The sequence below is a fragment of the Heteronotia binoei genome, chromosome 17, assembly GCF_032191835.1.
Source record: "Heteronotia binoei isolate CCM8104 ecotype False Entrance Well chromosome 17, APGP_CSIRO_Hbin_v1, whole genome shotgun sequence".
Taxonomy (NCBI): Eukaryota; Metazoa; Chordata; class Lepidosauria; order Squamata; family Gekkonidae; genus Heteronotia; species Heteronotia binoei.
The window spans coordinates 24,910,999-24,924,306 of NC_083239.1; the positions used below are offsets into that span (position 1 = coordinate 24,910,999).

General features: G+C 44.0%; 1 protein-coding gene across 6 annotated transcripts in view; it reads right to left on the reverse strand.

Moving 5' to 3' along the window:
• PHACTR4 (phosphatase and actin regulator 4) overlaps nt 1-13,308 on the reverse strand; it is a 132,914-nt gene that overhangs the window by 29,759 nt on the left and 89,847 nt on the right. For 4 of the 6 annotated variants that reach the window (XM_060257984.1, XM_060257983.1, XM_060257988.1 and 1 more), the window contains 2 exons: nt 6,377-6,556; nt 5,655-5,735 (listed from right to left, as the gene is read on the reverse strand). In XM_060257984.1, the coding sequence (XP_060113967.1) occupies nt 5,655-5,735; nt 6,377-6,556 (261 nt within the window). The remainder of the gene's footprint in view (nt 1-5,654; nt 5,736-6,376; nt 6,557-13,308) is intronic. The other 2 variants (XM_060257986.1, XM_060257985.1) reach the window with 1 other exon arrangement.

A 13,308-nucleotide genomic window follows, 5' to 3' on the forward strand; every position in this document is an offset into this window, starting at 1 on the left:
TTTAAGAATGGGGAGCCCACAATCTCATCCCTCTGGCTGATGCTCTACAATCAGGGGTGTCAAACTCATTTGTTATGACGCCTGAATCTGACATAAATGAGACCTTGTTGAGCTGGGTCATGTTGGGCCAGACCGGGTGTGTACCGATTTAAGATTAGGTAGCAGAGGTATAAACTTTATAAAGGACACAAACAAACACAAAGATTATTTTTAAAACGTAAAACATGCACTCATTGGTCTTAAAGGTGATTTCTTTGTATTTCTCCCATGGGATCCAGGGAACTGGGCAAAGGAAGCTCTGGCTCTTTTCCTTCCTTCCCCAGAGGATCCAGAGGAGTAGGAGCCTCAGCCAACAGAAGGAAGAGAGGCTTGGCTCAGAAGCTCTGCTGTGTGATTGAGAGAGCATGGCAAAGCAATCTCTCCCTTACCCCTCCTTCCTCCCCAAGGGGGGAGCCTCAGCCAATGGAGAAAATAGAGGCTTTGCTCTGTAGGTCCTGTGCTATTGAGCAAGCCTGGCAAAGCAAGCTGTGATGTAGAAGGAAGCAAGAGAGAGAGAAGGAAGCAGATGACAATGAGATGACTGTGGGCCTGCTAGGAGCTCTCCGGGGGCCTGATTTGAACCCCCAGGCTGTATGTTTGACACCTCTGCTCTACATAGTAATGCATCTTCAAGGGCATTCATCAGGATTTGGAAGAGAAGGCAGAGCTCCCTGGATAGCTGTATCAGAGATCTCCAAAGAAAGGACAATTCACATAAATATAGAGGAAACATTCATCTTGATGACTGAAAAGGCGCACGCACACACACAAAAAAGTCAGGCTGCATTTCTTTGAATATGGATGGGTGGAAAGTTTTAAGGTAATTTCATTCATGATTTGAACCATTTGCTCAAACTGAGACCATGTCCATGCAGATAGGTGATATTCACACATTCTCCTCCATTCCCAGTCCCACCGGGATCACACTGAAGAGCAGTGGCTGCTGTACAAGAAGGGGGAGGAGGGTCTTCATTTCCCAGGATTCTTTTTAACATGGCACTTTTAAGCAACCGGCTCCAAGACTATTGCCAGGAAGCAGTCCATGAACATAAGCTTTTAAAAACCCTCCTGCATTTTGCAAGCCATTTCCTTTTAGTGGACAGACTGGTGGCAAATGTCGGGGTGGGGGGCAGGATTCTCCCCACCCACCCCCACACTCTTTTCTTCTGCCTCCTTTCATTTCCCACTGTCCACATCCCTACAAAGGCTAACATATTCAAAGAGAAAACTGCCTGCAACATTTTGTTTTGCTGCTGGGAGGCTGAGTGCACGTCATGCCCCAGACGGGTTTTTTGTTTGCTTGCTTGGATGGTTTTTCATTTCTGTCATCCCACAGTCCTACGGCATTGTTCGCAAGATGCCTTTTACGCGATGTAACTGAGTTGTTTTAATAATCTGTAATCCACCTTGAACCGCTGCAAGAAAGGCAGGCTATAAATGATTTTTCTTTTAAAATAGTGCCTTCCCAGAGGGCCATCTTCTGAGATCTAACCTTCCCTACATTTTGCTCCAATCTGCCATATGAGCCCCTTTTAATTGTTCCTTGTCATGCATGTCTTTCTTTCTCATTCCTGCAGCATGCGTCCTTTTATCTTCTTAAAACAAACAAAAGTTGCTGTCTCTGAGGAAACCATAGAGATAACATTCAAGACAGATCAGACACAGGGCTCTTTTCAGAGGACTTGTCCAATAGATAAGTCCATCTTTGTAACCCTGCCAGGTCAGTTCTGGTGGGCTGGCGAGGGGGCTATGTTGAAGTGAGGCGAGGATGGTTCATGTGAGAGAGCACCCACTTGTGCTTTCAGGCCAGGGGTCCCCAACATGGTGCCCATGGGTGTGATGGCACCTGCCAACACCTGTCCTGGTGCCTTCCAAGTGTTTTTAGAAAGTGGCAGGGGTCAGCTGCGGCTTATGCTCACCAAGGCCTCTGATGAATCACCAGTAGGGTTGCAAGGTCCAACTCAAGAAATATCTGGGGACTCTGGGGGTAGAGTCAGGAGACTTTGGGGGTGGAGCCAGGAGCAAGGGTGTGACAAGCACAACTGAACTCTGAAAGGAGTTCTGGCCATCACAGTTAAAGGGACTGCACACCTTTTAAATGCCTTCCCTCCATTTGGAATAATGAAGGATAGGGGCACCTTCTTTTGGGGCTCACAGAATTGGACCCCCTGGTCTAATATTTTTGAAACTTGAGGGGGGTTTTGAGGAGAGGCTCCAAATGCAGTGCTGAAAATTTGGTGTCTCTACCTCAAACAACAGGGGGGCCCCAGAGCTCCAGATACCACTGGTTCAATTTTCCATTATAGCATATGGGAATTGGTCTCCATAGGGAATAATGGAGTGCCCAGCAGACATTTCCCTCCCTCCACCCCGCTTTCTGATGACCCTGAAGTGGGGGAAGGGCCTTCAAACTGGGGGATCCCCTGCCCCCACCTGGGGATTGGCAACCCTAATCACCAGATATTGCTGCCACCACAGCACTAGGGTCTTCTTTATTGTGTGTGAGTGGAGGTAAGCTGTGGCAGCCATTTTATGTCTGGCTTTGCCTCCTGAGGCAGCCATTTTGTAACTGTGCACTATGTCAGAATTCCAAAGCTGCCTGCAGGCTCAAAAAAACTTGGGAGATCTCTGCTGTAAGCTGCCATTGATATATTATCCATCACTCCAAGGCCTAAGCATGGTTAGGCTTTAACAGGTCCGGGAAGGGAGAAGGGAAAAGAGCGCCCCCCACTTAGACCACAAGCTCATTAACGCAGCAGCAAGCTTCATTTCAGAAATGAACAGTTTTCTTTCAAAACTAATGAGATTCTGTTTATGGGACAAGCATCTGTGTGGTGGTGGTAAGGGTGGATTTAACAAATCTGTACTGTATCCAGAGAAATTATGCTTAGGACCTGCACAGCACACCTGTTGAAGGTTAATTACTAGGACTGGATGTTGAGTGGTTTAAAACAGGATTATGACAGAAGCAGAACCACTCTAGGCAATTCAGAGACCTTCCCTCTCTTCAAACATACACACTTCCAACTTTTGATTTACCCTTAGTTCATTTTAGCCAGGGACAGACTCCCTTTCAAATTAGCGGCGGGGGGGGGGGGGGAGACATAATGTGACAAGGCCAGTCATATGACCAGCTCCAGGGCCATTTTAACTTCCCAGTGAGCCCTGCATTTGGGCTTACCAAGATTTCTTTGTGCCTCTTTTTGGGATCTTTTTTTTTAATTGCCATTACTAGATTGTCTAAGATATTTTCAAGTTTTCTACATATTTGCCCTTTCTCAGCTTTTTCTCATAATATCATAATGTTCTACATCAGACAGAAGAATATCAGGAGAGTAAAAATTCTGACTGCCACTGATTCTTCCTCTTCAATACTTTTTGCCTGCTTCCAGACTGTCTGTTCAAGGAGGAAGTCACAGCAGCAGCTCCACCAACTACCTAGGCAATGGAGAAGAGTTTTGGCCCTAGATGTTAAAAAAAATCCAACAAAAACACACAGGGCAGACTGCCTCCGGCCTTTAATGGCTTCTAGAAAGCTGATGAAGAGATGCTCGTTTCTTATTAAGGACAAAAGAAAGCAGTTAATATGCTCTTTGCAGGCTAAGCCAACTGAATGGAAGAAAGCAGCAAGGCAGGGATGGGACAAGGGGTCTCAAAGACACTAGCTCAAGGCAGGAAGAAGCTGAGGCCATCTGCCACTTTGTACATCAGCAAAAACAGAGAGTCTTACACGACAGTCAGGAAGTTGACAGGGCCAGAATTGGCTCTTTTAGCCCACCAGACATGTTTATATCACTTCTATGAGGCAGTCACAAGCCTGTGCCCATTAAGGCGGCTTCTGACATTTTTTCCTTCCCTCAAAAAGGACTGCCTTCCACCCCCAGATTATCAGCTGGTATGAATGGTGGTTAAGGTGTCAGACTGGGATCCGGGAGACCGCCAGATTTGAATCCCTACTCACTTTGCTATGAAAGCTCATTGGGTAACCTTTTGCCAGGTGAGGTCTCTCTCAGTCCACTCTACATCACAAGGCTGTAGTGGAGATGCAGTGGAAGAAGGGGGATTGACATATACTATCCCAAGCTTGTCAGAGGAAGGGCAGAATTAAAGAATGGGAACTCTAAATAAATGATCCTACAGGAAGGGAAATGCACAAAGCCTTCCCAACCAGCAACCACCTGCTGCTACAAGATCCAGATTCAGCAAGGCAGTGGGTTCCCCCCCCCTCTCATTTTCCTTCAGACTCAATGTATGCATTCCCACAACCTCACCTGCAGCTGCAAGCACCTCTACTCAAATTGAATTACCACAGGAGTTCTTTGCAGTACGAAAAAATGAGGCACATATCAATTGCGAAAGAAGCTGCTCAACTATGATTCCCACTTCCAATTTTTCCAGCAGCTGCTTAGCACTCCTAGCCCCATCTACAACCGAGCAGGAACAAACCAGAACAAATAGCACCTACCTGCAGGATGGAAACCCTCTTGTTTCCCTTCTCTCTGTCTCTACTTAGGATCACAGATCATTTCCCTTCCCCTGTGAGGATGAGGTGTTTCCAGTCTTGTTACTGGAGTAAGGCTGGATTAACCATTATGCCAAGTACTCTTAGAGCACATTTCAGCTTAGTTCCTAATATGTGAAGTCTTCCCAGCTTGCTCCTTGCAAAGATTCTACATAATTCAGGGAAAGGGTGGGGTGCTCTTTAAGAGACAGGGCAGAGAAGTACAGTTCAAAGGTGGAGGAAGCCACTATTGTGAACGTTGCCAATGTAGAGAGTTGAAACAGATACAGCAGAAGGTATCAAGGACAAGGGGAAAGGACATTAGAGAGACTAGAGATGGCAATTTTGTATATAAATTTACTTACATTTATTTATAACCCCCATCTTTCTCCCCAAAGCAGCTTATATCATTCTCTTCGCCTCCATTTTATCCTCACAACATTCCTGTGAGGTAGGCTAGGCTGAGAGTGTGTGACTAACCCCAAACACCCAGCAAGCTTCCATGGCAGAATACAGATTCTAATCAGCCGATCTGAAGGATTCCCACAAGATTTATTTTATTTAGAAAATGTGTACGCAGCCTCTCCAGAGTCTGCTCAAAGTGGTTTACAAGTAAAACCACCATAAAAATTATCATAGGCTCCCCTTGTCTGGTCTTCCCAGGGGGTGGGGGGAATTAATATGTTTGGAATCAAGTTTGCTTCAGGATTTTCTCTCTCTTGCAAACAGCAACCACCAATGCAGTACAGTGAAAAAAGAGGCACATGAGGGCAACTTTGGCAGAGTGCCCTGGATTCCTGGATAGGGTAATCTCAAAAGCTCAGATGTCAGCTATGCGGTGGGTCTTTGGCAAGCAATGACCCCGCAATCTAACCTACTTGACAACCATACTATCAAGACTTAGAAAGATATTGATAGGAAAAAGAGGATACCAGCAATACAGCCTAGTCTCCCCAGGAAGTTGCAGGGATTCATAGCGAAGAAGTTTTAAAAGCAGGTGGGAACTGAAGAGTTGCATTTAGTAGAGGGGGGCAGGGAGGGATCACACAGGCCAAGAATGCCAAAATATGAGGTCGGGAGGATGTACAGAGGTAGACAATGGGTAAAAACTCACCCTGTTCAGGGTCTTCAAACAGAACCCCTCTTTCAATGAGCTCCGCTCTTGGCTTTCGCATTGAAATCTTTCGTTCTAAAACTGATATTAACATTGGGGAGAAAAAGAGAGCCAGCACTCAATACAGAGCAAGTTGGAAATTTGGGAAAAACAAAAAAAAGTCCTGTTATTTTAAAAAAACTGAACTATTTTTTCTAAAGACATTGTAAGTTGGCCTATGTTACCACTTTAAGGGAAGATTTAGATAAAGATTCTGCACTATGTTCACAATTATCTTACAGATGCGCAAGCTCTTGGTGCTGGCCAGACTTGAGTATCTCCTTGCTAAGACGCCTACAAATGGGAAAGACAGTCAATGGTTGCTTAAAAATTATTTATTTGTTAGATAAGCAGCTGCAGTGGCTGCCAAAATCTTGGTCATAGAATCCACTGACCTCTCAGTACATCACCTTTTTCCTTCCCATCACCTAGGGACAGCTGCACTAGGTTTTTAAAGCCCTTTATTCAAAAGTACCGATTTAGAGAGCCAGTTGTAGGAAGAGTTCCCATGTATCATTGCAGATAAGTTTTTTTAAAACTCAGGCATGAAACGCATCAACTACAGAACTGTTTTTGCTAGTTCCTCCAATGGAAAGGCAGAACCACACACACACAGAATTTCATTTCAACAGAAAAACAAAGTTCATAAACCTGAGAATAATATTACTGCCTAGCTAAGTTACCTTCTGAAGTCTCTTTGAACTTGCCGCTGGTTTTCTTTTTCCGCCACTTCCAAGGTTTAAAGATCTTGCCAAACCCTGCGAATTTGCTTTTCCTCTTGGAAGGAGGTGTAGTGTCGCCGGATTCCAGAGCGTCGGCTCCCGTTGTCCCGCCATCGTTCAGCGGATGATCCACTTCCTCAACTACACAGAAATAGAAAAAGAGGACAATAGCACTTTATAATAAGCTGCAATTGGAGAGATCGTTCCATTCCTGAAACCATTCCTGAGCAGGAATATTAATGTAAGAGGTAGAAAAACATGAAGTACAGAATTAAGTGGGACAACTCTAGAACATTCATGTAGTCAGGCTCACACTTGGTTAATCTTAAAGACACCACTGATTTCTGTTTTACTTTGCTACAGCACAGTAACATGGCTACCCTTTTAAAATTATGAACCAGTGTCAGAAAGGGCAAAACAAAGAGAATGCAGACATATAAATGCCAACATAAAGTCTTTACAGGAATCTGTGTTGCATGTTGTTTTGTTTTTTAAAAAATACTGTACAGTCCGGTAAGATGATCTGTAGAAAGAGTCTATTGATATTATCTGCCCCATCAGAGAAACTTGACCATCTTACCATTCCTTTCCTATTTTAAAAAAATCAACAAAATACAACAATGTTCATGGCCAAGAATAACAACCTCAGGAAAGCGACACAATAACAGCCTGCTACTCCACCTACTGTTCTGGCATTCTCCAAACATTTTCAAAAAGGAAGAGCTCTGAAGGGAAGGGTGATGGGGTGAGGTGGGGGTGCATTCCTGTTACTTAAAGCATCAGCAATGCAATCTATGAGGCAAATGGGTGAGAAGTATGAACAATAAGCATTAAGAACATTTAACATCAAGAGCTAGCTTCTCATGTAAATTTGTACTTTTTTTGCTGCCTTTCTCCAAATGCAGACCTCAGAAATAAAAAATTGGACAAGTGGCTTAACAGATGGCCGCACATAAATAGTTCCACAAATAAACTGATGCCAGTTTTCATAAATCACCCTTTCACCAATGCTTCTCCACATCTATTAACATCTACTTGCTTTATCTTAATATCTCCTTGATGTCCCCTCCCCCTTTTGGGTGCCTCAGTTACAGATTTGCACAACTTCACAAAAAAAACTTTGGCTCTTGTCAATCAGCACTGATTTCCTGTTCCACCTCCTCCAATATCACCCTGCCTATCAGCCAAGATCTGTCCCCTATGACCTGCTGTCTGTAGGAAGTGAGCAGTGACTGGAGGCAGGGCATTTTAAGTGGTGGCATCTCACCTTTGGAATGCCTTCCCTCTTGGGGCTTGCCAACCTTACCTACCAGGTTTCTAGGTAAAGGTTTTCCCCTTGTTAAGATGTTTTATGATCTTCTTCTAGCTAGAATACTGATCTGCTTTTAGCTAGAATACTGTTTTTATGGATTCCTAAAAGCCTGTATGATTTTATAGTATTGTTTTAATTTGCAAGCTTCCTCAAGCAGTTCTCTGGAGAAGCAGCACATAAACTGAACATATGAACCTGCCTTAAACCGAGTCAGACTGTTGGTCCATCAGGATCAGTCTCATCTTCTCAGACTGGCAGTGGTTCTTCCCAGCTTCACGTAAGGGTCCCTTCATATCCCCTACCACCTGATCTGCTTAGATGAAGATGCCAGGGATTGAACCTGGACCATTCTGCCATATGCTCTACCAGTGTCTCCTCCCTCTACCCTCAATTCTCTAAAAAAAAAGGTGTACAGAGATATGGGTATCTGTCATGATATAAGTCATGCATAATATGCAATTACCATAGCACAATTCTAGCTATGAGAAAAGAAGTTACCAGACAATAATATGGGTCAAACTTGACACACGATGCTAGTTCATGCTTAGAATTCCCAGATCTCCTCCCCACCTTTTAAACTGGCATGTAAGACCCCAATTCAGATCAAGACTCTAGCAAATAGAGGTAGTAGGGATCATCCCTTTTTCCCCATACTTTTTTCCTGAGCTGAAATAGCCCCTATGGAACTGTTGATCCTCTAACAGGGCAAACAGTAGCTGCAAGAGACATTTTCAGGTCAGGAAAATGAAACGAACAGTAAAGGGAATAAGTCACTTGAAATCCTACAGAGACAGGACTGCTATGACTCCCCATCTCCATATCACACTTTGTTTGCCATATAGCAACTCACAAATGTGGGGAGAGACCCACTAGAGACCATGAGCTTGGCTCACATGTAGTTGTTTATATATTTAATGGACAGCTTGCCCACATTTGAAAACTGAAAAGAAAAGAACGCTGAAAAAAAAAATCCTTTCTTGGCCTTTACCCTCAACAGGATCATTTTAGTCAAGTCACCAAACTCTCCATCTAATCTATATTACAATGGATGCTGAAACATGACAGCCATGAATACCCTCCAGACATTGAAAACTGGTACAGAAGTTAATGAAACGTGTTTCTTTTCCTAAGTATGTGTAAAGAAGAGTCCACATTCAGAGTGCTCAGCATCATATTCTGATCTGGTAAAGGCAGTTTTGCCAATTCACACATTGAATAGAACATGGAAATGGTGCCCCTTGAAGCCACATCCAAGCAGCCTATTCATCATTAGTATACTATCAAGGAGGAAAAGAGCAAGCACCTTCTTTATGATAGAAGATGAGCAATCGGCAGCGCTATCCTTCTAAATCCGTGGCTTCTAAATTCCTAGGTCTGCTTGGATTACACGGTTAATTTCTCAATGTATTTGGAATAGAACATAAGAACATAAGAGAAGCCATGTTGGATCAGGCCAATGGCCCATCCAGTCCAACACTCTGTGTCACACAGTGGCCAAAAAAAAAAAAATTACATATATATACACATACACAAAAACTGTGGCTAATAGCCACTGATGGACCTCTGCTCCATATTTTTATCCAATCCCCTCTTGCAGCTAGCTATGCTTGTAGCTGCCGCCACCTCCTGTGGCAGTGAATTCCACATGTTAATCACCCTTTGGTGATTCAACCACTTTTCATCATCACATCTGCTTGTGCAGTGCTGAGCAAACCTGGACAGGTTTCTTTTTTAAAAATAAATACAAAGTTTTCTAAGCTCAAATTAATTGCCTTACTCAGAGCCATGGGTAGCTTCTTCACTTTCAGTTGCAAATCAGATTTTTTTCCCCTCCTGCATTACCTTTTGAAGGAAAGGAAGGGACAGGCACACACCCACCAATAGCAAAACCACAAATTACTATTTTGTCATTTATTTCATTACAGCCTCAGAGAATACCTGTGCTGATCTTTAGTAGAACAGCTAGAATTGAGTCCAGTAGCACCTTAGTGACCAGCAAGATTTTGGGGGTATAAGGTTTTGAGAGTCAAAGCTCCCTTTGTCAGATGACACAAAGGGAGCTTTGACTCTCAAAAAGCTTATATCCCAAAAATCTTGTTGGTCTCTAAGATGCTACTGAACTTTAATCTAGCTGTTCATTATAGCTTGGCTTTCTCCACAATGGGGACCCAATGGAGCTTAAGTTCTTTTCCTTTCCTCCATTTTATCCTCAATCATCACCCTGTGAGGTAGGTTAGGTTGAGAGTGTGTGACTGCCTCAAGGTGACCTAAGCAAGCTTCCATGGCAGGTGGGGATTCAAACCAGAGATTCTAGTTTGGCACTGAAAACATTACCCAAGCTCTCAAAGAACGACTGAGCTGTATTCATACTTGACAATTAAACCTTCATTTGCATTGGCAACATCTATTTTAAGATTCTCTCTCCTGCTTTCTACCCTTTACAAAGCCCAAGCATCACTTTTACAGGCACAGTACAAACTGGAAATATGCCTCCCCCACCTCACCCTGGTCCCATCCTCTGCAGTCTCATGAAAGAAAAACATCTGTTTTTATTTCCAAATTGACATCAACCATTATATCACAGGAAGGGGCTTGCAGTTTGGACTGGACCCCCAATGAGAGTGTACTATTCCATCATTGCTTTGGTCTGTATATGCAAATAAGTAGAATAGCAGAAGGCGCTGAGTGTGTTGTTGTGGTTAGAGCATATGGCTACAATCTGGAGGCCTGAGTTCCTGGCAAGGGGTCGTGGCTCAGTGATAGAACACCTGCTTTGCACACTCTCGAGTTCACTCCCTGGCATGTGTAGCACGTGATGTGAAAAAACCTCCTTCTGAGACCCTGGAGTACTACCAGTCAGTAGACAACAGCGACCTTGAAGGGTCACATTCTGTATAAATGTAGCTCCAGCTTCACATGCTTGAACTCTCATTTTGCCATGAAGCTTGCTGGGTAACTTTGGACCAGCCATTCACTTCTTGTTAGTCTCACCTTTTACACAGGTTTCTCAAGAAGATTAAATGGGGAAGCAAGAACACGCTCGTCATTCTAGGTTCCTTGAAGGAAAGGTGGGATTAAAAAAATGCAATAGGTAGATTTTAATCTCTCATGAGAAAGTGCCCCAAGACAGTGGGCATACCCTCCAACATTTTATAAAAGAAAACAGGGACACTAGTAACACATCCGTGCTTAAATAAATGATCCCTGCTCAAGCAGATTTCAGATTTTACTGCAAGCCTTATGGCTTTTCTCTGGTTTGCTGAAATATCTGTCATGCTGGTCATGACCCCAAGTCTCTGCATTTCAGTATCCACAGACAGAGCCACATTGAGAATCAGATCCAGGTGAGCAGCCATGTTGGTCTGAAGCAGTAGAACAAATTTTGAGTCCAGTGGCACTTTTAAACTGTGAACTTTCATGTACACACACTTCCTCAGTCTTCCTTGTCCAAGGAAGTGTGCATGCACACAAAAGCTCACACATTGAATAAAACTTTGTTCATTTTAAAGGTGCCAACTGGAGTCAAAATCTGACAAGAATCATATATATTATTTATGCTTTTCTAACTTGTGGGGAGGATGGGCTAGAAATCAAAGATATAAATAAATAAAAATAAATATCATTAACTTGACAAACTCTGTATTTAGATCATAGGAGATACGGCAACAATGGCATTAATATAATACACTGTATAGCGTCTGGAGCCCAGTCTTCATTGATATGCAATCTTCAAAGGGAGCATGGATTCAGTAATGATCCTTTATATGAGAATAATGGGGGGATGTTAAATGACAAAAGCAGGACCTGTAGCTTTAAGAAACAAATGCCCACAGTAGTCATTGCTAAGCGACCACAACAGCACTGCCAAACGTCAAGCCTTGGTTTCTGTCAATGAAAGGCAGGGGGGAGGGCCCTTTCCAGGACTACTTTGGCTTTGAGGGAGGACTCATCGGGGCTAGGCCCAAAGGCAACCACTGGGTAACTTGCTACCATGTGATTTGAATGATTTACCCAAGCCTGAGTGCTTGCTTCTGTTGAACAGCCATAATCCTACAAAGCCAGCGCAGTGTAGCAGTTACACAGTTTTAAATTGGGACCTAGGAGACCCAGGTTTGAATCCTCATTCTGCCATGGAAGCTGATACAGTGACTTATCCCAGTCACACTCTCAGGGATGTTATAAGGATAAAATTGAGGGGAAGAGAATGATATAAGCTGCCGGGTCCCTATTGGGAGAAAGAAGGGCTATAAATGAAATAAGTAACAAATATAGCTGAAGATGGAGGGCAGATCAAAGGAGGCTGGCTGAAGGGTGGGAGGGGGAGAAGTAAGCAGAAAAGGGGGAAGACAAAGGGGGACTTTCAAGGATGGGAAAGAGAACATAGCAGGGAGGGTAAAATGAGATGCCCCCTGCAAGTTGCAAGTGAGGTTCCTATCTCATAACTATCCTAATACACATAACTAAAATGTATCTCACAAGCAGCAGGATGTGAAATGGCAGCTTGGGCACAGCATGATAACTGATTGGTAATGCACATGAATTTGTACACATGAGGTATCAGCAAATACCAATTTACACCGGGGTCTACATTCAGACATCACCACAGAATATTTTCAGAAGCCTTCAACTGCACTCTGGATGCTGGGGAGGAGAACAGGTGTGTGCCAGCACTGCAAACAAGCCATGTTCATGCCCCTCAGGAAGACTTTTCCTGTCACTGGCGTGTGTGTGTGTGTGTAGCACAGACGGGGAAAACCACAAATACCTCAATGAGCCTATTAAGATCTAGAAAAGGAGTGTCAAATGTGCAGCCCACAGGCTGTATCCGCCCACTGCAGGGCTGCTATCTGTCCCAGGAACAACTGACCATCTCCTGAGTCCTTCTCCTGGCCGCTACTGCTGCTTTGTGGAAAAGCCTCTCTGAGGGGGAAGGGAAAGGAGAGTGCATGCACTAGGGTTGCCAATCCTCAGGTGGGGGCAGGAGATTCCCCAGTTTGTAAGCTCTCCCCCCTGCTTCAGGGTCATCAGAAAGTGTGTCTGCTGGGCTCTCCACTATAGTCAGTGGAAACAGATCCCTACTGGGTATAATGGAGAATTGACCTGTGGGTATCTGGGGCTCTGGAGGGACTGCTATTTTAGGTAGAAGCACCAAATTTTCAGCATAGCATCTGATGCCTCTCCTCAAATCACTCCCTAAGTTTCAAAAAGATTGGACCAGGAAGTCCAATTCTGTGAGCCCCAAAAGTTGTCTTCATCCTCCATTATTTTTAGTCAACAGAAGGCATTTAAAAGGAGCACAATCCCTTTAAATGTGATGGCCAGAATTCCCTTCAGAGTTTTTAAATCGTGCTTGTCACAACCTTGCTCCTGGCTCCACCCCCAAGTCCCCAGATATTTTCTAGTTGGACCTGGCAACCATAACATGCATGTGCACCAGTGAAAAGCCCCACCTGCTCTCTTCTTGCTTCCTCCACTGGGGCTGCTGCTGCTTTGCCAAGCCTGTCTTCCCTCAGTTGAGCAGGAAGCACAGGGGAAGGAAAGAGAGACTGCACGTCCGTGCACCATAAAAAGCTCCCCACCC